This window comes from Nannospalax galili, unplaced genomic scaffold (assembly GCF_000622305.1).
Source record: "Nannospalax galili isolate Female #2095 unplaced genomic scaffold, S.galili_v1.0 scaffold312, whole genome shotgun sequence".
NCBI classification, from domain to species: Eukaryota; Metazoa; Chordata; class Mammalia; order Rodentia; family Spalacidae; genus Nannospalax; species Nannospalax galili.
The window spans coordinates 5,645,178-5,671,135 of record NW_008335967.1 but is presented as its reverse complement, the minus strand read 5'-3'; the positions used below and the strand labels follow the sequence as shown (position 1 = coordinate 5,671,135).

General features: G+C 37.9%; 1 protein-coding gene across 1 annotated transcript in view; it reads right to left on the bottom strand.

Annotated features, from left to right (window-relative positions):
- Positions 1–1,281: 1,281 nt before the first annotated feature.
- Orc5 (origin recognition complex subunit 5) overlaps positions 1,282–25,958 on the bottom strand; it is a 75,950-nt gene continuing 51,273 nt past the window's right edge. The window contains exons 13-14 of the mRNA XM_008830751.2: positions 11,907–12,019; positions 1,282–2,065 (exon numbers count right to left, since the gene is read on the bottom strand). Coding sequence (XP_008828973.1) covers positions 2,020–2,065; positions 11,907–12,019 — 159 coding nt within the window. The 3' untranslated portion in view covers positions 1,282–2,019. The remainder of the gene's footprint in view (positions 2,066–11,906; positions 12,020–25,958) is intronic.

Below are 25,958 nucleotides of genomic sequence, written 5' to 3'. Positions count from 1 at the left end.
ACAGCAAGTCTTAACTGCTACCTTGTTTTTGTCATTACCCCTATAGAGCTACTGAAGGCTGGTGTGGGATTGCAATGACTAGGAAGAAGAGGAGAGAGGGCTTTTTCTGTGAGTCCTGGCTCCTGGTTAAATTAAGAAGGAAAGTGTAAAGCAGAAGATCATCTGCATTCCAATAATCAGTAAGTCCACAGCTTAGTAACTTTCGTCACCTAACAACTAAAAGTAGTCTACTACTTTTAGACCAAGGTAGAGTAGACACTGAATATAACTAAGTGCCTCCACTCTTGACAGATTATCTGGCTCACTAGCTAGCATGATTCTCATAGATTTCTTCTTATAATTGGAAATGTATATTTTCCAATGAAAGGATATCATTTGCAGATGACCCTTGTTAAAATGCTAATATGTATATTAAGCTCTATTACTCTTCATTTAAATAAATTGATCACATTACTGAGTTATTTAGCAAGCCATCAGAAAGTAAATTAAAAAACTGCAAACTTCTGAAGGCCCAGTCAGGGCAGGGAAAATGCAGTTACAAGTACTGTGGAGAGAAGCCACATCTAGGGCTGGGAACACGATGTGAGAAGCGTGGGGAGAAGCAGTAGAGTTGCTCATCAGATGCTTCGCCTCCTTCTGTCCTTACCCTCGGCTTTTATTTGCCTCTCCTCTCTAATATTCCACAGTTTCTACCGCAAATTTCAGATTGGCCCATGCCAGGCCACCCACATCTGCTTAGCAGAATATGAGGAGCTGAAAACAGTTACCTAAACTAAACCGCTCTCTACTCTCTGCAGGTCTCTGCATGCGGAAACCTGAGTGTGAATCTGATCTTGAATGGCTTTTTCCTGGTGCTGCCTTCTCCAAATTTGTGAAGCACTGAAACAGCTTCTAAGAGACTGGAATGAGGATGCACACTTCTAGTGGTGGGTGCTACCATTCTGACCTGGAAGTCTTCCCTTATCTTACACATGGAGGGGGAAAGCAATTCATTCCTCTCTTCCCACTCCTTATCTCAGAGTAAAACTGAAGGGGTAAACTACTTGTTTTCTTTGAATCAGATAGTGCCAGAAAATCACTACATAAAAAGGCTTCTTACCTAAGAATGCCTACTGCGAGAATTTGTCTTCCAAAACGGAGTGAGGGAATAAAACGCCACTGAAATTTAAACTAGATTGCAATTAAGCACTTTAAACCCGCTCAATTTTCAGGCATTCAAATGCTAACAGAAAACTGCTTAAAAAATATGAACAGGTAAGGCAGTCAGAACCAAGGTCCATGTCTGATTTAAGAGTAAAAGAATTTATTGTGGAACTTTCAAAGGAAAAAAAAAAAGAAATGAAAACCATATGCTGATAAAAAAGCCATGTTGGGTAGTTAATTACAACAGTGACCAGATAACCCTTCCAGAGCATGTGAAGACACCAACAGGACTAGATACAGAAAGTAGGTCTACATCTGAGCAGGCCACCTTGTATTTGAGAAAATTAAGGAGAAAAGATAAGCAGATAGATACACACTTAGATTTTAAGACGAACTTATATAGTTTGCAACGATGGACTTCTAAAATGGTGGCCTTAGGAAATCTGCTTTGGCAAGCAACTGCAGAGGCTCCTGTGGAGAGGAAGTGAAAAGGCTGGGCATACAAACAAGGGCTGCTGGCACGTTCAAAGCGCAGGGGATAGTTCACAGAGCAAAACACAGTCCTAAGTAAATGGGTTTCAGGCAATTTCAGTGTTAAGATAACATCATTAAGAGTAGAACAGATTGTGCTCCAACCCTGCTGTTTATAATTAACACGTTGCTTCCAAATACTCCAGGGCCCCTGGTAAATAGTCTTCTGCTCACATCCACTCAGACCAATCAGAGTATTTTCATCAGGTTCCATGCTGGGCCAGCACCTGTTTGGACAAATCCAATAGCGCCAAAGAGCTCCTCTCCCTGGCCAGCTAAGTAGTTGGATGAACACAGCTTGGCTTAGTCATTGTCACAGTGTCCATATGGCTTTGAAGCTTGTTTTCACAAGAAATCATACAAGTATTTTATTATGTCAAAGTTCACCGTCCTATAAACAAAAACAGATAGCATGTTAGCGTCCTCACCTCTGGATTGCTCAGCTTTGTATGACTGTGAAGCACATGCAGAGTAATTCACAACTGACCGTTCAACAACTGGATGGAGCTGCCAAACGACCAGGGCGGGGATGGCACTAACTTCTAAAGAATGTAACTAGAAACACAATGTTTTAGGTTTTTTGATTTTTTTTTGGCCATGCATAAAACTTAACTTTACTAAAAAAAAAAAAAGGATCAAAATTTTAGCAACTCAACATTATATATTCCAACTATATTGCAGAAAGTTTAGATTTCATTTGGAAGCTACTTGCTTTCTGCCTAATAATCCGAATAAAGTAATTAGAGATGCAAAAGTATTAATCTTTTTTTTGCCTCTGAACATTGTCCATCTTCCAAAACACCTGTTTTATCGTCATATAAATGCACAGCTCATCTGTCCTCATTTGCTGTTTTCATTATCTTCAGTCTTTAACAGCAGCTGACCTGTATGTGGATTGTAACTAAATCTGTCTGATCCAAGAATATGCTACAATAGACAACGTAGATGTATATTTTTATACTCTAATGGCAGGCAGAATAATATAACAGAGAGAAAGAGACATATAATTATTTTCCTTTCTCTAAACTCATTCTTCACCATAAATATTCAGACTTGGAGGTTTATTATTTGAATAAATGGTCAAAATAATTAGATATAATGATCTAGCAATAAGTATAAAATTAAAGCCTTAAGTATTCAGTTCTGTGAAAAATAATCATCCATGTGAGAACAGCCTTTCAGAGATTTGCTAATTGCATGCCCTTAATTATTAAACCATCACCAATTACTGTTTGTCTATCATCTTATAGCACATTTTCTTAAGAGTTCCTACATAAATAACTGACATATCAAATATTTAAAGAAATATGGACAGGGAACTATAGATGCTGCTTTTGAAAACATATTTAAAAATAGCTCAAATAATAAGATGCTCTGGCTATTGTAGGACCTAATGTTGGATTAAAAAACAACTTGTTTCATTGTAACAGTGCCTCCCTGAAAAATATCAAATTTCTCTAAACAGGAAAAAATATCTTATCAGCATCAACAGTGACAAAATTACCATAAGTGCTCACCTAAATGAAAAAAACTCTCATGCACAAAAAGTCAAAGGGTAAGGTATGAAACCACAACACGACTTGCTTTCACTTAGCTCTGAGACCCAATTTAATGGCAATAAGGTACCTATAAATCATTTTAAAAATTATGCTATTGGCTCACAAAGATTTTTAATCAAAAATCTAGAGAGGAACAAGATATAGTAGGCTACATTTTCTCATCTGCAAAAAAGGAAAGTGGGATTTTTACATATCTCTGGGCACATTTCCCTATAATGACTCTCAGCAGTAACTTTTTGTTATAAAGGTTAACAAGCTAAAATGGACTTAATGATTTTTTTATTCTTAATTTTTTGCCTTGGGTACAAACAAAAAGTACTGAAGAAGTTAAAATAAAAGAAACTTAAATTCCAACATTAGGAGAATGTCTACATTACAACGCACTATTCAATGAACCAATATAGTCATATAAAATGATCAATATGAAGAAGCACCTACAACAGTAAGAATGAATAGGAGAAGAATCATAACTATGTTGTACTAACTTGGAAACATGTTTGTCTAATGAGCTAATACTAGAAAAAATCATCAACAAATGAAAACAGATTCATTTATGGTGGGACTCATATGTTTCAGTAATAATTTAACACAGTTTATACCATAAATATTCTTTTATTATTTTTATTTTATGTGTATGAGTGTACTGTCTGCATGTAGGTTGGTACACCCATGTTGTACAATGCCTGTGGAGGTCAGATCTCCTGGAACTGGAGTTATGGATGGCTATTAGCTGCAATGTGGGTGCTGGGAATCAAACTGGGGTCCTCTACAAGAACAGTCAGTGAGTGCTCTTAATCACTGAGCCATCTCTCCAATCCCATCAATAAAACGTTCTTTAATAGAATGAATGAACCAATTTAAAAGCTCTAAGTAACTTAAAGTATTCATTTATAAGAGATTCACTACAGTCCACATCTCTTCTTTGTCAGGAAGTCCTCAAGCAAATCAAATCATATATCCATACTCAAGTACCAAGGATCTTAGTGCAACTGACGATGACTAATAATAATTAGATATATAAAGATTAGAGATGCATGCACCAACATCTAAGTGTTATTGGCAAAAACAGTGAGTCTTTCTGTAAGAAACAGTATACTTTAAAATGAAATGGAGATCTTTTTTAAAAGTTAAAAACTCATTCAGGGCTGGAGATAGCACAGCCATTAAAGGCTAAGGCTAACAACCAAAACATAAAAGGTTTGAATCCCAGCACCCACAAAAGAATGCTGTCTCTTCGGCTACCCTTGAGCTGGGCGTGGTGGCACATGCCTTTAATCCCAGCACTCAGGAGGCAGAGGCAGGTAAATCTCTATGAGTTCAAGACCAGCCTGGTCTACATAGTGAGTTCCAGGCCAGCTGGAGCTACAGGGAGACTCTGTCTCAGAAAGACCGAAAAAAAAACTAAAAAAAACCCCAAAACCCACCTCATTCATTTTTATGTCTTACAGGGTTTACACTGAGTTCAATATTGTATAACTGTATGAATTCAACTGTGAACCTAAAATTTTATAGCCACTTTTGAAAGAGATGCTCTGGAAATTGTTATTGAGTATGTTAAAACTGTAATGAAATGCTTCTTCTAAACAAAAAGACTTTTACATTTAAGGGACTGGAGAGATGGCTCAGTGGTTAAGGGTACTGACTGTTTTTGCAGAGGACCTGGGTTTAGTTCCCAGCACCCACATGGTAGCTAACAACTATCTGTAACTCCAGTTCCAGGGAATTCGATGTCCTCTTCTGACCTCTGCATGACACAGGTGCACTTACATACATGTAAGCAATAGACTCATTCACACAAAAAAATATTAAAAAAAGACTTTTATACTAAAAAAAAGCAACTGAATGTTCAAGAAACTAAATATGTATAATCATTAGGTTATGAAACCTTTTCTGCCCAAGATGTCCAACTGCTTCTATCATTCCTCCAGCCCACAACAACCACGTGACCTGCCTACTGATTCCCACATATATCTTCTGAAAACATATCAGTATTTGACAGCATAACCAGAAGGCCAGTGTCAAATACTATGTTGCACATTTTCACAGTAACTGCTTTAAAGGACAACACACTTTAAGGAAAGCTCTGACTTATAAAGTTTTGTACTTTTTGTTATGAAATCTTTTTTGTTGTTGTTGCTTTGCCTTTTTGGGACAGGGTCTCCCTGTAGTCCCAGCTGACCTGAAATCATTATGTAAACCAGGCTGGCCTTGAACTCACAAAGATCTGCCTGCCTCTGCCTCCCGAGTGCTGGGACTAAAGGCATGCACCACTACGCCCGGCCTTTGTACTTTACATTTTTTAACTATTTCCAGGGTCCAGATGTGTACTGGACTTATATAAATACAAAGATTTCAGATAACTTTTATCTAGTGCAGGAGATTGTGTGTCTCCAACGGAACACAAAAAAGTATTATCTACTGTAAGCAACTAGAAAGAAATAGGAAGCACAATGTAGGTAATGATTTTCCTAGAAACATTTTTTGCAGGTGTATGTGTATGTGGTCTGCATACACATATAGGCCAGAGGTTCACATTGTGCATCTTCATTTATGTATTTACTGAGTCAAGGGTGCTCACAGAACCTGCAATTTGCCAATTACAGTTAAGTCAGCTAGCCAGCTTAGCCCAGGGATTACCTGTCTCTCCCTTCCACATGCTGGGATTACAGGCAGTCACTATTCCTGTCTGGCCTTTACCTATGTTATGGGGAGCCAAACTCTGGTCCCTAAGCTTGCATAGATAGTGCTGTATCCACTGAGTGGCCTTCCTATACCCCCTAGGAGTAATTCTTAAATCAAAATTTGGAACAACAGAAGGAAATCATATGACATATTTAAGGGTTTAGTTTTATCTGTACCCTATTTTATCAATTCTTTTACCTAACACAGGAATTTTTTTCCTCTCATACTTTTTGAGCAGTTTCAGTCTGGGTTCTTTTAGAAATCTGTTTCTTCTGGTAACTTACAATTATAAACGTCACGATGCACCTTAATGTATCTTGCAGTATCTTCCCACTGATTATGGAGAAGTAATTCAAATGCATAACTTCCATCTCACAGTAAGAACAGCCCACGGACAACACCTAACTTCTTGATCACCTATTTTCTCTATACTCCACATCCCTTTCCTTTCTGGAAACAGCTTCTTACTGCTTTCTTATCCAATCCTTTTCACTGCTCCGGTCCTCTATGTCTTCAATGGATTTTCTTTCTCCTATTCTGGGCATAACTGAAGGCTTCCCCCAAAGGGCAGTTTTCTCTTCAGCTCTTTTCAATGAAAGTTCATCTCTCTATTATATCCCAAACAGTTCAGTCAGGTGCAAAAAAACCCTGCTTCTAAGAACCAGACTATTCCAGGCACCACCCTCTACCACCTTTTCACCATCTCCTAGTCACTGAAAATTTAGCATTAGTTTGGTTTCCTTTCTATCTGAAGACCTGTACCAGTACAAAATACACTGCACATTTGTCTTCTCATTCTAATAACTGTACACTGAAATATTTACCTCCCAAAACATACATTCAGACATTCCACCTGCCAAGTCCCAATTTGTTCCATTTCAGCTATCTGGAACACCTAGGCACAATCAGGTCACAAATCCCTTCATTTTCTCCTGACCTACAACACTGAGTGTTTATTTATGTGGCAGACATCAACTCTTAGGCCCTGGCTGGTTTGCCTTCCTTCCTGTCCAGCTCAGACTCCATGGTTCATCACTTGCTAGCATCCACTGAACTCTCCTGGCAAAACCCCAAAGCTATGTGGTATCAATTATAATTCTTTGCTGTCCTAGTATCTAGCATATGGAATGCTGTTGGAAAACATCACAAGTCTCACAAATTGATGCCACTGTAAATTTGAGGTCAAGAACTTCAAACCCTCTCAGCAAGATGCTTTCCCTGTCAGCATTTTCTTCCATTCCCATGGTAGCTAATTCAAACACCTCATACTTTTTTCAAACTGCTAGTACATCTGCCTTTAGTCACAATTTCTGTCTCTTTCTTCACAGAGAAAACAGACATCAGATGAAAATTTCCTCAACTTTTTGCCAAACCTTCAAATTCAGCTTCATTTGAATTCACCCTGTTCTCCTGTTTTAAGGCTAGAGCACACATCTAAACAGAAAGACTTTTAAATAGAATAGTGATGTTATTTTTTATAATGTGGCTCTTTCAACTCTCATTCTAAATCCCAGATTTCTACAACACTGCAAAGATTTTGTTTTAAATTAAACTTTCTGCTTTATATATCATTAACTTTCCTTCATTTCCCCCCATAAACATTTAAATATGCTCATATCTTCAATCAATCAATCAATCAATCAATCAGTCAGTCAGTCAGTCAGTCAGTCAGTCAGTCAGTCATCAAGGATGTAGCTTTGTCACACTTGTTTCTGTATCTCTCAAAACCTCGCATTTGTTTACAATGGGAACACGATGAATGTTAAATTCACAAAGGAGAAAAGGGTCTATCTGTGCTTGCTGCATCTACTTTCTCTTAAATACTATTTAAATGGACTGGAATGTGACTTCTGCCCTATCACATGCTGCAAGTGTTTCTGCTGACATTATAAATGAGTACTCTGTCATGAAATCAGAGACCTGCTCAATTTCCTAACAGTAACTGACTTTTGACCATTACTCTCTTCCTTTAGGCTTTCCTAGTTTATACACATACATGTGAAAGTTGCACATATATAACTTTACATATAACTATACACTTGTGCTCCTATCATTACTTTCTTAGGATTTTATTCTTCAAAAGCAATAACTGCATAGCAGTTTTTCATAATAAATTACTGATCAACCTGATCATCTGTTCTTTTTCCAAACTACCCTCAGGACTTCCTCTTTCTAGCAGTTCTCAATTTTGAATGAGACTGCCTCCTTAACTTCCTTTTTTATCATCACCTCAAAAACAAATTCACATGATTTCTTTCTATCTGAAGTTTTATTGATATAGGAAAGTACAGGAATACCTGTAACATTTATTTAGCATACACTAAGTTTAAAACATTGTACAAGGCTTGAGGAATGGGCAGAACAGAAGGAAACACATTCTGTGCTCTGAATTTCATGAGTGTATTTTCCAGAAAGAGGAACTCTAATTAGCCTGCTAGCCACTGAAATTGATAAATACATTATTAAAAAACAAAATGGCATCTTCCCAATTGTAAGAGATAGTGATGGTAGCCATGGCATGTCTGAAGAAGCTTAAGAAACAGAAATTCACATTGAATTTAAAGACTGTATTGATGGGCAGGAGTAGTAAAATGCAGCACACAAGGATGGGAAGCAAAATGGTGAATATAAAACCTTAAAAAGGCAAGTGTGGATAAAACGCAAATCCTGAAAGAAGGCGCTGCCAGGCATGGCTGGTCACAGGGCCATATGAAGTGGGGCTCACAGAGCTGAGAGTTATGTGTAAATACAAAAGACTTCAAATAGAACATTAAGATTTTATAGAGCCATTCTGGTTACAGTGAGGATAGTAAGGTATAAGGGGTAAGAGTGGAGAGATTAACTAGGTTACTAAAGAATGTAGTAACATGATAAGATAATAAAAATGGATGAATTTGTGATCTATAGGAAGATATGGTAGATTCAACAGGAAAAAATGAGTGGACACTGAGAGTGTGGAAGAGAAAAATGGCAAGATGACTCAAGTTTCAGGTCTGTGCAATATGGCAGACTGCAGTGCTGAGAGCTAAAATACGGAACACTGAGAGAAAGTTGGATTTTTCTTTTCTTCAGTATTGAGTTAGATGGTAAATGTCTAATAAAGGTCAAAAATATGAACAAGGTATGGCCTTTAACAATAAGGGGAGTTTCTGATGTATAGATGGTTGTTGAAGTTGTAGGTAGCTAAATTGCCTAGGGAAAAGTGTACTATGAGGAAAGAGGCTAGGATCAAGCCTCAAGTAACAGCTCCATTTAAAGGTCAGATGGAGAAGACAAGCTGGCAATGATCCCCTGCAAAAACAGCCAAGGAATAAGTTTTCAAAACCAGCACCACAGAATACATAGGCTCTAAGAGAAGAGGGCTTTAAGAAATACAGTGGTCAACAGTATCAGGTTCCTCTGAAGGGGCAAGTAATCTGAGCTGAGCAGAGGCTCTAGGGAAATGGAAGAGAAGGAATTCTGAGCAGGTGAAGAATCTAGCTTAGGCAGGAAGGACTTTATATATATATATATATATAAATGAAATGAAGAGGATGGGCATTGGTACTGGCAGTTGAAGGGAATCTAAACTGATGGCTCACTTTTTTCTATGAAAGTATGGAGTATGTAAAGAAGAAACACAGATGTTAGGATGTGGTTTGAATAAAGTCAAGAGTCTAGTGGACTTTACACTTTACTCCTCAGTACCTAAGCTGGAATGCCTGGGAGAGTGGAGGAGAACAATTTGTCACAAGGAAAATAAAGAGGCAGCCACATACTACAAAGATCTGGAAGTAGCTGGAGCTGGGGTGGTGTGGAAGTGGCAATAAGGAGGAAGAGGCACTGAAATGACCTACAGCCTTGAGGAGAAGGAACAAAAGCAGAATCATCGGGGAGAAACAGGTTTCAGTAAGGAAGTGTGCTGGATAGCTTTAGTTGTCAACTTGACACATCTGGGTAGAAGGAGCATCAATTGGGGAACTGCGTCCACTGGACTGGCCTGTAGGGCATTTTCTTGATGGTTGAGTGTTATGGGAAGGCCCAGCCCACCCTGGGTGGTACCACCCCCTGGGCAGGTTGTTCTGTACTGTATAAAAATGCAGGTTGAGCAGGGGCCAGGAGAGCAAGCCAGTAAGCAGCATTCCTCTATGGCCTGTGCTCCAGTTCCTGCCTACAGGTTCCTGCCCTGAGTTCCTACCTTGGGCTCCCAGACGAACTACAACCCTGAAGATGTAAGCCAAATAAACGCTTTCCTCCCCAAGATGATATTGGTCAGAATGCTTATCATGCAACTGAAGGCAGTCTAGAACAGGAGATAAGGAAGACAAGTGGGAGAAGATGGTAGGACACTGGATGGGGAGAAAAACAGGAGGTTAAGTCAGTGGAAAAGAAGAAAATGTTCTGTAAGAGTGGAGGAGGACAGCCATGGAAGATACTGCAGGCCCATGGGAAAAGAGAGTAAAGAAACAAAAAGAAAGAAAGTTACAGAGTTCGCTGGCACAGTGGTAGGCCTATGGCTCCAGCTCCCTTCTGAGACAGTACCAGAAGGGGATGTCTCTGGATGAGGGTTACTATCCCCCTGTTGCTATGGATTAAAACATCAAATTTAGTGTGGCTCAAGGTATGTTCAGTATGTTAGAGACCCACAAACCTTGGCCCTGTACATGATTATGCTAGGGCAAAACTGAACAATAAATTCAGAGTAAAAGCAATCCTCCAACCCCAAATAAAACAAACCAAAACCAAAACCAAAGTTGTGCCTTTGGGAGTGGCTCTTAGGTATAGATATAGATGTTCCAGTATTACTAACTAGAAAATAATTGTTCTTATTTCATGATCATAATGAATATATCCAACAAAAGTTTCTGCTAAATTTTGTCTGTGTAAACCAGAATAAAACATTAAAATCATCACTTCATGTGTGAGAGTCCATATGCCACTGAGATATGCCAGATACCTGCATCATGCTATCACAGAGCTTTTTAATTCAGGGAAGACTTCAGGGCAGGGGTTGCCAACTTGGGAATCTCAGAAGCTCCTGTAAAGTTTACTGGAGGAGATCTGAAAATCCATACTGTGCTCAAGCGCTATTTTTAGGCCTAATAAATACTATCTTACACCTACATATTTCACACTATGAAATTTTTGCAAATACTTCCCATGATTCATTTAAGCACATTACTTCTTCCACTATGCTCTCACAGAGCAATCTAGCTGTGACCAAAAGATGGCATCAGTTACTCATACACACGATCGAACCCTCTCCATAATAGAAAGTACACCTCTTTGTGAGGACACTCCTCATGGCTTCAGACAAGTCTCACTATTACAAACATACTGTCTTCTCTAAACTCCTTATGCTTTAGAATTGCTCAGACTGTGTACTATGCACAAATCAGCCTTGGAAATACTTGGGATGATTAAGATATCCTTCTCAAAAATTTTCTCTCATACTCTGACCATCAGTTAGGGAGGTGACATGGTTCTTCATCACTCCCCTTGTCTCATCAGTATGATGACATTTGTCAATGACCCTCTTAAAACTGTAAGCATAGAACAGTATGTAGATTTGACATGCAATACAACTATTTATCTCTTGAATGCAACACTCTGCTTCTATGAGTATTATTTAAGTAAGAATTTTTAAAGGCCTGTAGTCTGCTAAAAAAATTTAAGACTTAGGCCACGTGTCTTGTTTCAGTACGTAGGAGGCTTTGGTAGGCAATGGTCTCTGAAATCCCACTTTACTAATCTGGGATGTTTACTCCAGTATGTTTCAGTACTTTAGTATTTTGATTTCTGGCATCTAACATATTAGATACTAACCTTAATTTATATCATTAGTCAACCTGATAAGAGAATTCATACAATGAAGCTTTTCATTCTTGGCACTTAAGGGATCTTTTTCTTGTTTAAATGACTGACATTATATTAGAAAGGACATTCATTTTTATATTTAGTACATCATCTGCGTAATTATGACATTTTACATTAACAGTTATCTATAGTTACCGTGCAATAGCTCTGATGAAGTCTAAAGAAACCATGCATTTATATTTTGGTCCGTCAAGTTGATCGTCATGGCCAACCAGGGTCAAAAGCTGTAGGGTTACTAGAGAGGTAATCTAAAAACAAAAGGATACTTTTTATGAGAAACTTTAATGAAATTACACAATACCTTTATTTGAAATTTCACAGTACTGTTAATAAATACATATAAATGACTCTGCAAAGATTATGACTATTTTAAACTCTGTATATTGAAAAACCTATTTTAACTAGAAGTAGCTGCTGAAGAGTCATAGTTTGTTAACAGATATTTAAAACCATTTATAGCATTTTCTCATGAAAGCAGTATGCGTGTGTGTGCCTGTGTGTTTGCATCTATGTGCATATGCATGTGGAGGTCAGAGGATGACTTCAGGTATTATTCCTCAGGAGCCACTCACTTTTTTGAGTCAGGGTTCCTCAGGAGGACCCCAGGCTCAACAATTAGCAAGGAAGGCTGATCAGCAAGCTCCAGGGATCTGCCTGGCTTTGACTTCCCGACTCTGAGATTACAAATATGTTACCATGCCTAGCTTTTTATGTGTTCTGGAGATCAAATTCAGGTCCTCATGCTTGCAAGACAAGCACTTACTAACTGAGCTAACTCCCTAGCCCTACAGAACATTTCTAGTGAACAGGAAGTTATCCAGAGATAAAAGAATCTCTTATGGCAAAATTAAATTAACTGCAACTCTATTTTTCTTTAAGGAATTCATTTACTAAAACATTTGAAAATCATACAACAAACTCCTGTTATTGCAAAAGGCAGGTCTCCTTTGTACTTTTTCTTTCAATATAGAAGAAAGGCTTAACTACCTTTTACTTTGCCACTGGAATTTTCTTGTATTACTTATAACTTCTATTTTCCTATAACTTGAATACTGTCAGATTTAATTAGATTCTTTTATTACCCATTAAATTACTTTCCCACAGTTTTCACAGAAAAATACAAAATTTGTCTTTAATCTAGTTAGGTGAAAATTTCAAAAATACTTTCATATGACTGAGTTTTATACTTTTCTGATATTTATAATGAATATCCAAAGGCAAATGTTGGAAAGTGATCCCCTGATGTCAGCTGCAGTTCTAGTATGATGCCATTTGTAAACTAATCATGTAAACTGTGAAAAATGTATCCTTTCAAGATTTAACAGCCAAAATCCACTTCCAAAATATGAGTACAATAATCACTTGACTTTTAGGGAGAGGGGGGCTGATTTCAGAAAGTTAATACTTAAAAATTTTAAATCTAAACAAAATAACCTAACCAGGAGTTGGTTTTTCACATAAAAAAGCATCATTCTATGGTCTTGTCATACAAGTATTACTCAAAACAACATGTAAACATATATCAAGAAACAGTTGTCACACACAGCAGCATCCCAATGTGCTGACACTTTAGAGTACCTTCTTGGTTTATTGAAATATTGCTGGAGTAAAATCAGAATAATCAAGTACAAAGATAATCTACGGGCTCAACACCTTGAATCTCAAACACACTCATTCAAAATTCCATATCAAAACCATTAGATGCCAGGCATGGTGGTACACATACTTTAATCCCAGAACAGAGGCAGGCAGATTTCTGTGAGTTCAAAGCCAGCTTGGTCTACCTATTGAGTTCCAGGCCAGCTGGGACTACAGGGAGATGCTGTCTCAAAAAGACACCCCCCCCCACCCCACATAAAAAAAACCATTGGAAAAATATACATGAAACTTTTACAGAACTTTCTATATATGTATAAATATAAGAATGTTCATTCCTTCCTTACCATTACTTCATCCTTAACCTACTTAATTTTTATTTTCAATTGAATATTCACAAAACTCTTGAGGACTTACTCTAGGTAGTAGCATTCAAAGATATGAATAGGATCACGGAAAATATCTACTCTGTACTTCCTTGCTTAACTAAATGTTCATGACAACCCAGTAAGTCCAGATGACCAGACTAACACTGGCAGCTAAAAAATAGTTTGATGTGGTCAGTGTGCATATGACAGAAGTTTCTAGACAGGGAAGGTCCTCTGACTCTATCCTTGTACCCAAGTACTGGCATGCACAAGATAAAGATGGAAATAGTCTTTCCCATTCAGCTGCTCAGGATTCAGAGACAAATCTGTTACTCAAAGAAAAGGGATACATGAGAGCATTCCTGTTGTTAAGCTCCTAAATGCAGAAAGTTATTTATAGCTTTTAGTTCCAGCAGAGAAGAGAATATTTAATAGGCAATAAACTAACATCTTAGGAGGTGTATTAGTCACTTTTCTGTTGCTGTGATAGAAACACTGACCAAAACAATTTATAAAAGGAAGAGTTTATTTGAGCTTACTGTTCCAGCGGAATTACAGTCCGTCATGGCATGGTGGCTGGAGGAGAAGCAGCAGAAGCTAAGTTCTCACATCATCATGCAGGCACAGGAAGCAAGAGGGTGACTGGAGATCTGGCAAGGCTTAAGAACTCTGTAGGCCCACCCCCAGTGACGTGCTTCCTCCAGGATAGCCACACCTTCTAAAACCTCCCAAAACAGCACCATCATCTGGGGACAAAATGTCCAAACACTTGGAGCCTATGGGGGACATTTTCATTCAAACCACCACAGGAGGACTTAATCTTTGTTAAGAGAAATACTCCCTAAATAATAACAGGAAAATATACTTAAACATTATGCATTTTTTTAGCACTGTTTAATTTACAGAAGGCTTATCATTCAATTGAGCTTTGAATTATTCTGGAACATACTTCATAATCTAATATTAACAAAGGCTTAGAGGGTAGGGATATAACAACTACAGAAATTCCAGTTCAGACAAGATGACACAGATTCATAGTCTCTGTTCCTCCCTGCTAAGTACAACTAGAAATCCTGGAAATAACATAAGAGTCAACGTAAGAATTGGGAAAGGTGGAAAGAAGACATTGGGGAATGCAGGGACTTGAGGCCTACAGGAACAACACAGAAGGAGCCTAAACTCACCATCGAATAGCAGAAAGTGAGCCTGGCCTTATTCTCACCCCCTCCCTCCCTACCCTGACAGAAGAGAGTACTGTGAAGATGAACTTATAATTCTACAGCTGGCAAAACTATTATTTGCAAATGAAGTAGAAACAAGACATTCTTAAGAATAAAATCAGAGAAATCTGCCACTAGCAGTATGCTGGATACTTCAGTTGTCAACTTAACATGCCTGGGTAGAGGGAACCTTAATTGAGGAATTATCTCCATTGGCTTGGCCTGTGTCCATGTCTGTGGGGCATTTTCTTGATTGTTGAGAAACTGGGGAGGGTTCAGCCCACTGTAGGTGGTGCCACTCCTGGGAAGGTGGTCCTGTGTTATATAAGAAAGCAGGCTGAGCATGGGCCAGGGAAGTCAGTCAGTAAGCAGAGTTCCTCCATGGTCTGTGAGATGGCCTCCAGTTTCTGCCCTGAGTTCCTGCCCTGACTTCCCTTGGTGACAAACTGTGACCCAGGAGATGTAAGATAAAATAAACCCTTTCCTCCTCAAGTTAGCTTTGGTCAGTGTTTTTTATCACAGCAACAAAGTAACTAAAACAAACAGACCTACCTTTAAAGAATAGCTAGGGAGAATTCTTCAAACAAAATTATAAAAGGAAATGAGCATCAAAAAGAAAAATCATGGACAGAACACATACATGGAAAAATACACCAGCTCCTTGTGAGTCTTCTAATAATATTTCATTAAAAATTTTAACAGCATCAGATATTTAAGGCAATGACATTTAAAAAGTGGAAAAGTGAAACAACCTAAGCAGAAGAGCAATCAGACAGTTCTATATTCATACAAAAACCTGTATACCTATTTTCAAAGTAGCTTCATTAACAAGAGACAAAACAATAAAACCCCCAAACCAAAACACAGTCAAAAGAACTTAGATGTCCTTCAGTAGGTTAATGTTATACCTGATACATTCACACCATGGGGAACTACTATGCAATAAAGACAAACCAACTGGGGCTGGGGAAATGACTCAGTGAGCAAGTATGAGGACTCAAGACCTGAGTTTGGATCCCCAGAACCCACATAAAAAGTCAACATGGCAATGCACACCTGCAACCCCAGTGCTGGGGAGTGGGGAGGTGGATCCCAGGTGCTGGTCAGCCAGCCTAGCCAGTTGGTGAGTTCCAGGTTCAGTGAGATACTGTCTCAGAAAATAAAGTGGAAAGCAATAAAGGAAAACACCCAACAGTGATCTTTGGCCTCCACATATATGCACACCTGCATACACAAAAATAAACACACCTTTACACACAAAAAATGAACAATGACATATGAGACAAAATGATACATGCAAAAATGTGGATGAATCTCAGCCATCAAGAGACTGGGGAAGGAGAGGGAGATTAAGAGGTATGGTTATCAATGGAAAATAGGTTGGCTCCTTATAATAATGAAACTGGTTTGTTCCTTGATTGTGGTAATGAATATGCAAACCTGTATGTGGGATAACATTTCCTATAATCATCAAAGACACAGAAATGTACACAAAGATGAATAGATGTAGGGGTTGGAAGTGTAGCTTAGTGGCAGAGCACCTTGTGTTCAGTATTAGTACCAAGTCTAAACAAATAAATTTTCAGAAGCTATCCTCTACCCTCCTGTCCCCAAAATGAACAACCACATACACAGAAAATGGTTACACAGAGAAGTAGGGATATTGGAAGAAGATTGGTAGACTCCATCAATGTCAGCTTCCTGACTATGATCTTTTTAGCATGGTTTTGACAAAATGTTCCCATTGGAGGACTAGTGAAGGGTGCATGGAAGACATGGTTCACACTTCTTATAACTGCAGGCAAAGTATGATTACCTAAAGAGAAGCTAAATGAAGAAAATAAAAACACAAACAAGGTGTTTAGAGATCTTATAAATCTTCACCTTTTTTCAAACTGCTTAAGTATCTATGGAGCTATAAAAACCTTGCAAAAATAATCTTGAACTGATATTTATGAGGATTTAAATTTTTTTTTATTTTTATTTTATGTGTATGCGTGTATTGCCTGCATGTAGGTAAGTGCACCCGTGTTGTGCCCTGCCCGCAGAGGACAGAAGACACTGTCGGATCCCCTGGACTGGAGTTATGGACAGCTGTTAGCTGCCATGTGGGTGCTGGGATTCAAATCTGTGTCTTCTGCAATAATAGTCAATGTTCTTAACCGCTGAGCCATCTCTCCAGCCCCATTTATGAGGATTTAAAAAAAACTCTGATACAATGTGGCCTTCAGTGGGAGTCAGAGAAGGCTAATCATTTCAATACTGATATACTGCTGGAGTAGGTTTATACACAAATAGATTTAAATTTTTTTTCTACTTTAAGGGACATGATTAATTATGCCTTGTGGCTTGGCTTCAAGAAGGGATTATAGTCATTAGGTCCATGCTGTGAGCCTAAAAAGGTTCTCACAAATTTGCCACAAACCTGGGGCTAGTAAAACATTATTTATTTGATAGTACAGGAGGATTATGGCAAAACTTTTATAACACACTAAACCCACCCTGTTTAATTTTCCCGAATTCTTTTAATATCTATTCTTCAAAATGATGATAGTTCTAATTTTGTCTGGGAGCTATAAAAACTAATTAATTTTAAAATTTAACAAAAGTGAAAAGTTTCTAGTATAAAAATAATTACAAAACAAAATTCTGAGGGCTGGAGAGATGGCTCAGAGGTACAGAGCACTTGCTACATTTGCGGAATCAGTTCAGTTCTAAACACCCATATTGGGTAGATCACAACTGCTCGAAAACCCAGTTCCAGTGGATCCAATGCTCTCTTCTGATCTCCACGGGCACCTACATACATACAGTGTGCATACATACACTCAAGACACACATACACAACATATAAACAAATCTTTAAAAAAAATTAAAATGCTGAGCTAGCTCACAGAACCTGGAAGCCTTAGAAATCAATGCTTCATTTAATAGAAGAGATTCCATAAAAGGATGACCAGAATATTAGCCCTTAATCAGCCACCCCAAGTCAACTAATGTTTCACAATTATTTAACATGAAAATCCCAATCCATGCTGGAGGAGTTAAGAAAATCCATGCTGGAGGAGTTAAGGGGAAAACATTTTAAAGTTGCTAAATTTTAAATTAAACTATCAAGACTACTTTACATGTTAAAAGTGCCTAGCCAAAACAATGCCTGACTTCAGGTGCTGATGCATACTAGAAAGTGGTTTGCTTAGACTATCACTACTGTTTAAAAAGGACCGTAGTGTTGGTCTGTATGCATTTATCTTTTTTTCCTGTTGTTTCAAAATTCCTAGAATAAATGTACACGTAAATTGGCATTCAGTCTTTTCCTCAGGATCTAATGAGACAAGTCTACAGACAGGGAAAAAGAGCTATGCGAACTACTTAGTAATATTAGTAACCATGGGAAATTAGTGGTTTGGTGATTGGAATTTATTAATGTGTCTAGGCTCTATGAAGCATTGTGCTAGGCATCTAACTTCTCCAATCGTTACCATTCCTCCATAAGTAGGAATTATAAATAAACATTTTTTCAAGGTAATGAAACAACCTCAGGGAGGTCAGTAAATTGCTGAAGATCATTGAGCTAACCATTTAAAAGCACTGGATTTGAATCGCCTGGATCTGAAGTTGATTTCCCAAAGTTACCCCAAATCTGAAGTTACAGGCAACAAGTAAAGGTAACTCTGTGGGAAGTGGGTATGGAGAGCTTGAGGACGAAGGCATAGTGAGCGAAAGGCTAGCCTGAGATTGCAGCACACCAAACACTTCAGCAGGCCGGACAGGGGGTGCTGCAGATACCACAGAGTTCAGCCCTTCAGTGACAATGTGCACTACAGAGAAGTATCGCTCAGTGCAGCACAGGCAAACAAATGCCCTGCCCTAGGAAAACACCATAGCCTTGGAAAGAGATCAACAACTCTGTAATGACATGCAAGCTTCCCATAAGACAGGCTGAATATTGAAAATAGAATTGCTGCTTGAAAGATAAGCTACTTACTAAAAGATAAATAATTTTAGGTACGAAGAAAAGATTTTTTTAAAATCTGAAATTACTGAACATTGAAAATGGCATCCCAAAGCAAATTTTTTTTACACAATTGTAATTTAAAAGATCATTTACACAAAATCATAGCTACCAATCATACAAAAGACATAACAGCTCGATGTACTAAGTTAGGATAAACTTTAAAATCTTTGAAAAATAAAGGTAATGAAAAGACATAAGAAAAACTAACATTGGGGGCAATTATTCTCTTCTGGGTTCCTACAACATCTGAGGACAGAATATTTTACAAATAATGTCCCGGTTTTAAGGAAGTACATATTACTTTTCACAGCTGTTTTCTTGTCCATTTTTTAGGCTTAGAGTCAAAAGAACACAATTTTAAGTGAATTGAGTAGTCTAGGGAGCAGACTTTCTTTTCAGACAAGATTTACATTCTACTTTAGAAAATATAGTTTTAGCTTATGTCATCTGGGTTTTTTTTTGTTTGTTTTATATGTTTTGAGACAGGGTCTCCTTGTAGCCCTGTCTGACTTGGAACTCACCAGGCTGGCTTTGGTGTCACAGAGATCTGCCTGCCTCTGCCTCCTGAATGCGGAGAATAAAGTCATGTGCCAGCGTGCCAGGCCTTTCTTCTTTCTTCGAGTGTGTGTGCGTGTGTTGTACAGGCATGTGTGTGGGGATGTCTACGTCTGTGTGTGTGCGGAGGCCAGAGGAAGATGTCAGATGTCCTGCTCTATTACTCTCCATTTCGTTCCTCTGAATAAAGGGAATGTCTCTCACCGAACCTGGAGCTAGGCTGGTGGCCAGCAAGCCCCAGTGATCCTCCTGCTTTTTCCACCACACTGCTAGGTTTACAGGCATTTGCAGTCACACCCCTTTTTTTTTTTTTTTTTTTTTTTTTTTTGCAAGGGTGCTGGGTCTGAACTCAGGCCCTCTTGGTTGCAAAGCAAATGCTCTTACCCACTGAGCCATCTGTCCAGCACTAACTGTCAGTTATTTAACCTGTCATGTTACCACTGATGTTCTGTAAAGAAAATTCTTTTTGTCCTCAGTGGAGAAATTAAACAAAACAAAACAAAACAAAAAAACCCTGGAAGCATCTTGCTATCAGAAAGGACAGCATTTCCCTGCCTTTCGTGTATTAGAACTTTGGCATTATCTTAGCATAAAATAACATAATTGGAAAACCAAAGTATTCATGGAGCGAACTGAAAGACATTATTTTGAGATAAGCTAGGCACAGAAAAACAAAAATACATGTTCTTCCTGGCATATGAAGGTTGAAATTTGCTTCTGTTCAAGAAGAGGTCATGTGATGCTGGGAACCAGGGCTCTGTAGAGGAGGGTCAGATAACAAGTACAAAGATCTAACTAGATAGGAGAAATGGGTTCTACCATCAGAGAGCACTGTAGGTGGTCAGAGTGTACAATTTCATTATGTACTTTACAATAAACTAGTGGAGAGGGGTATAAAAGTTCTTAACACAAATAAATGACCAATGTATGGGAAGATGATCATTGCCCTGGGTTTATAAGTATACATTGTACACATGTTAAATTATCACAGTATTCCCAAAATATGCACAATTATGTGTCAACCAAAAATAAGAGCAAATATTAATGTTTAAAAATGAAGTATATATTCTTTTTCCTTTAACCAGCTCCTGTGACAAGTGAGACGAGACAATCACAAAGAAAATTAAGAAATGAAAATCTTATATATACAATATTTTTGGCTTGCAACTTAAACAAGGCTGTGCAATATTTGCTTTGTTAATCTTTGCTGTGTATCACTGTATTCTTTGTTCTCATCCATTTAGGGGATGAGCTGATTATTTATGTCTTAACAATAGGCGTTCATGTACCACAGTGAGGATTTTTTTCCTTAATCTGAGAGGCAGTCACTAACAAGCTTCAGCTGGAAATGCTTGATGTAAAAACAGTGTGAACCTGTTCCTGGGCTAATAAACTGTTCTTTCTGCCAACAAAAGAAATCAATTTACAACCATAATTAATTTTTAACAGGCTCATTATTTTTATACTTTTATAGGATGGTATATAGGTCAACTGGTTTATGAAACAGCCCATCTGATTATTTTGGAAAAGCTTTGATTCAAAACATATTAAATTATTTAAATAAATTTAATATATGAAATGTCAAATGTATGAGTCCCACACAATTCAACAAGCACCATATTTGGTTTGGTATTAGAAGATATGATGGTTCATGGCATAAATCAACTGTGCAACTGAGATTTCTTTCCCACACAAAAATCAGGAGGTAAGTGGGAACAGAAAAAAAAGATAGGTAAATACTGTCAGAACAGTTCAACTTAAAAATAGTCACTGTGATTTTTTTTTTCCTACATGCATGTAAGGAGAATGGGAAGTCATTCATATGGGGACGTTGTGCATGAAAAAGTCTATGTATTTGGGAAAGCAGAAGACAAGCAATAAAAATGGCAGCAACGCAGTGAGTGCTATTCTAGAGGTTTTAATAATAAACACACACATCTGATTACAGAGAAAGGAATAAACTAATAGCAAAAGACAAAAATGTGGATTTATTTAAAAGTGGCACAAGCAGTAAACTATCTCTACTAGTGCAGTAGTGGCACTTTCATCTTTGGGGTAATCAACAGCTGTCTAATTAGATTTAAGGCCTACTGAATGGGAGCAAAATCATGCATGGTGCTGTAAACTTAGCTAAGTACAAATGGATAGAGAGGTTATGGACCCTAGAGAAAAATCTACTTCTGTCGCTTCTCTAGACCAATGTTAATTTCTTACCATATTCTAAATACATATTTTTATATTCACAGATAAATATACCTCTCGCCACTCATCGAAGCTTCTTTTCCCAACAGATGGAGACTATTACAAAGTTCCACAACTGATCACATGCAGGTGAGGTGCCCAGCCCCAAGTGACACATCCAGAATGCAACTTCTACACTTAAGGCTCAGGGAACACAGCAGAACAGGGGCCAGAGAGAATTTTAATATATCTCTCAACTCTCACCAGTGAGCTTCCTCACATAACAGATGGTGGTTAACATAGAAAGTCACAATTGGCCCAAATGTGGAGAATAAGAGACTGTAGAGCTTGTGTCCCTGGATAGGAAGACTTCTATATGCCACCCAGGGCTCAGGGACCACTGCAGAAAAGGGGGCATAAAGACTGTAAGAGCCAGGAGTGACGAATAACCATAAGGAAACATAGTTTTCCAGGCAGCTGGCAACTTGCTCATATGAACTTACAGCAATGGTGAAGAATTAAGTGATTGTGAGGTGCCCAGCCTTAACTGATATATCTACAATGCAATCTCCACACCTAAGGCTAAAGGAACATCACAGAAGGGGTGGAAAGAATGTAAGAGCCAGAGGGACACCTGCTGCTAGTTAATGCAGTCTAGATATGATAGGGAAGCTGCACCAATGACATCTCCACAAGATGGTAGTTTAATGAAATCTACATGACAAAACCAGTTATCATGCCAAGGTGGATTCAGGGGTGGGGGCGGTGAAGAAAAAATGAAAAGATACAATAAATGAACGCTGAGGGAGGGAGAATCAGTTTTCTCCAGGGACTAGCTCCCTGAGAGGTTATCTAATCCCTAATGGACAGTCCTAAATATAGGTACACACAAGCACCACAGCATTATATATGTATGTATATTTATAAATGTATGTGTGCATATGTAACAATAAAGAGAAGAACACGAGATGGAGTGGCGGTGAGGAGTTGCTGGGGGACTGGGAGGGATAGAAATAATGCAAATACAATATTCTTGTATAAAATTCTCAAAAATAAAAAAATTAATTATAAAAGTGGCATTAGGAGGACAGACCACAAAGCATAAAAGAACTCAACAGTGATAAACAATAGATGCAGCAATATAAAGGCAATAAAAGTTAATTTGCCTTCAGAGAGGAAGAGCATTTTCTAAAGGGGAGGAGGACAAATGAAGTGGCAGCCACTGGGTCAGACTGTGAAGAGCCTTACAAGAACAGCTCTGCAATGCACAGTCAGTTCTTTTGATAACGTAACTCATTTAAAGAAGCAGAGAAACGACGATGACGACAAAGACCAAATTCAGTTTTTAGGTTTATGCTGGTGCCTTATAGAAAGTGGCATTAGGAGACCAGACAAGAACCTGGTGCAGCACTCTGAGAAATGATGAAGCTGTGGATTCACAGCCATTGCAGTGGTGGTAAAAAGAATGATGTATGGTCAACATTTAGGAGGAAAATCATATTGGACTTGTTCAACTAAACAGGACAAAAGAAAAGCTCAAAAATCATTTTGTTACAGTAAAAACTAGAAACTTACTACTTTTCCTACCAATTAACGTGTATCATGTTTTACACACCCATACACATATACACACTTAGTAAAAGACAAATGAATAGTTTTATTTATACACAAACTTGTTTATTTTTTATCACTAGCTTTCAAATTTAAGGCTGAATCCCTGCAGAAAAGTTTGAGGAAAGATTTTGTTTCTCATACCAGTATAAGATATATATGAGGCATTCAAGCACAACTCAAGTTCAGTTGGCAATTTGGATGGAGAACTAGAAAATAAGGGATATAAATATAAAAAATGCCATTAACATTTATGCCTCATTTGAAGCCAGGGGAGTATATAAGACAGTTGCAGATGAACCTAGTTCCCTTTCTTACTATGAATAATAGGGGCATGTTTATTTACTATTCTAAGATTTCAACTCTACCCACATTCAGAGTATCTGAATGTGAGGGAGCAATAGGGTTCTAAAGGTAACTTGTGTCCAAGAGCCCCAATTTCCCATCCAAGAAAAAGGACAGATTTTCTGCAGCAGCAGGTCTGTGAATGGGCTCCAACAGCATGCATATGAATGTGCAGATGTGGTATGTCTATGAATGCTTGGTATGGCTAAATCTCCTCTAAAGAAAAAACTCCAATGCTGACATGGGAAACTCCTTTAAGCAAGCACCATTTCTTCTATTTTTACAAGTTTTTAAAATGAAGCACAAATTTCCATAATGGAGATTTTTCCCAATCATTTTTCGAACCAGTTCTTTCTCATTAAAATTATCTAGTTCTAATGTATAAATCTGCCTCTATAGTTGCTATAGTAATGTCAAATCTTTTAATGCATTTGCAAGCATATATTCATACAAACTATATTTTCAGCTAAAAATGTACTGTGTTTAATGGATACACATTTGGCATATTTATTGGAAGCAATACTAGCTCTTGAGAAAGGCAGTTATAAAATATTGCCTACAAAAATAAGGTACCAGTGTAGTATTTTATACAAAAAATAGAGAGCATAATTTATGTGTTTTAAAAAATTTCTTGGCTGTAAAGACACCTAGTGTTAGTTGTGTTAAAGCAATTTAAAAAAATATTTTATTTTTATTATTTTTATGTGTATGACTGTATTGCCTGCATGTAGTGCACTTGTGTTGTGCAATGCCTTCAGAGGTCAGAAGAGGGCATTGGATTCCCCTGGAACTGGAGTACAGGCAGTTGCAAGCCACCATGTGGGTGCTGGCAATTGAACCTGGATCCTCTGCAAGAGCAGCCAGTGTTCTTAACTGCCAAGTCATCTCTTCAGCCCCATGTTAAAGAAATTTAACAACAGAGTTAGGGAACACAGGAGAATAACAAAGAAACATTGTTCTCCTATAAATAAGGATAAGAAAAAACAGACTTCTATTCTGGGCACATGTAAAATATACCATGCTTTTTGTTATCCTTGGTAATGAATAGTATTAGTATTCCTTACAATAGGATAGTGAATCACAGATCAACTTTACTCTTTTCAACGATGAAGCACGCAAAACCAGTTTTTAAAAATCCCCAGAAATAGGCACCTACTGCAGACTGGTGCGATGGCAGAATACATATACCCACACCAGGGGTAGGAGGAGATTTGAGGATCTCATTTGCTGCACCAGTAGAGGCTAAGCATCATGGTGGTGATGCTCTTAGTTGCTAGAGAAGAGCCAGCCTCTTTCAAATAGCATCCCTGCTGACCTATTCATCAACAAAGTAGGCATTAAGAAAGGTTCCTTTACCCTCTATGGAATGGAATGCCTCATAGTCTGTTGCGGCTAAGAAAAAAAAAAGTAAGATTACTAGAAAATGTTAGCATTGACATATTTTCTATGATTTACACAATTCACCTGAATTGCATCGAGCATTTCAGTCACATATTACAGTGATACTGGGGCAAGCCAAATGAAGCACAGAGAATTACAAACAACTCTTGATGTTTCTAGTATTCTAGCATCCACAGAATTATTGTTTTAAAGACAAACTGTCCATTTAAAGCAGTAGGTTTAAGGTGTTATTATAAAGATAATGCTTTGAGTCAAATCACTCTGTAAGAATATATAAGAACTAGATTTTAGGATATCATGTTTTATTGTTTCTAGGGCATATTTTATTCAATCAGTAAGTATTAGTTACATTTAAATCAACTACTGCTAATGCTATATGACTAACATTTAATACATGTAATTTGTATAAATACTCAAGAGAACCATTAACATGTAAATTAATTTTTCAGGGAAAATAAATTCTTTGTAAAAATCAGTTACAATTACTTGACCAGGCCTATTGATGGCATGCCTTTAATCTGAGCACTTGAGAGGTAGAGGCAGGTAGATTTCTATGAGATTGAAGCCAGCCAGGTCTACACAGCAAGTTCCCAGTCATCTGGGACTACACAGACCCTGTCTCCAACAAAAAAAAAGGATTAGTTGGTTTAAGTGCTTTTGGTAAAAAATCTAAAGGCACTTTGAAATACTGTCAATGAGTCTAATTCTGTTTCTAATATATTCAAACTATAGCAATATAGCTTTTAAAAATATTATTTTTATTTTATGTGTATGCGTGTATTGCCTGCATGTAAGTAAGTGCACCCATGTCATGCAATGACTGCGGAGGACAAAAGAGGTTGTCGGATTCCCTGGAACTGGAGTTACGGACAGTTGTTAGCTGCCATGTGGG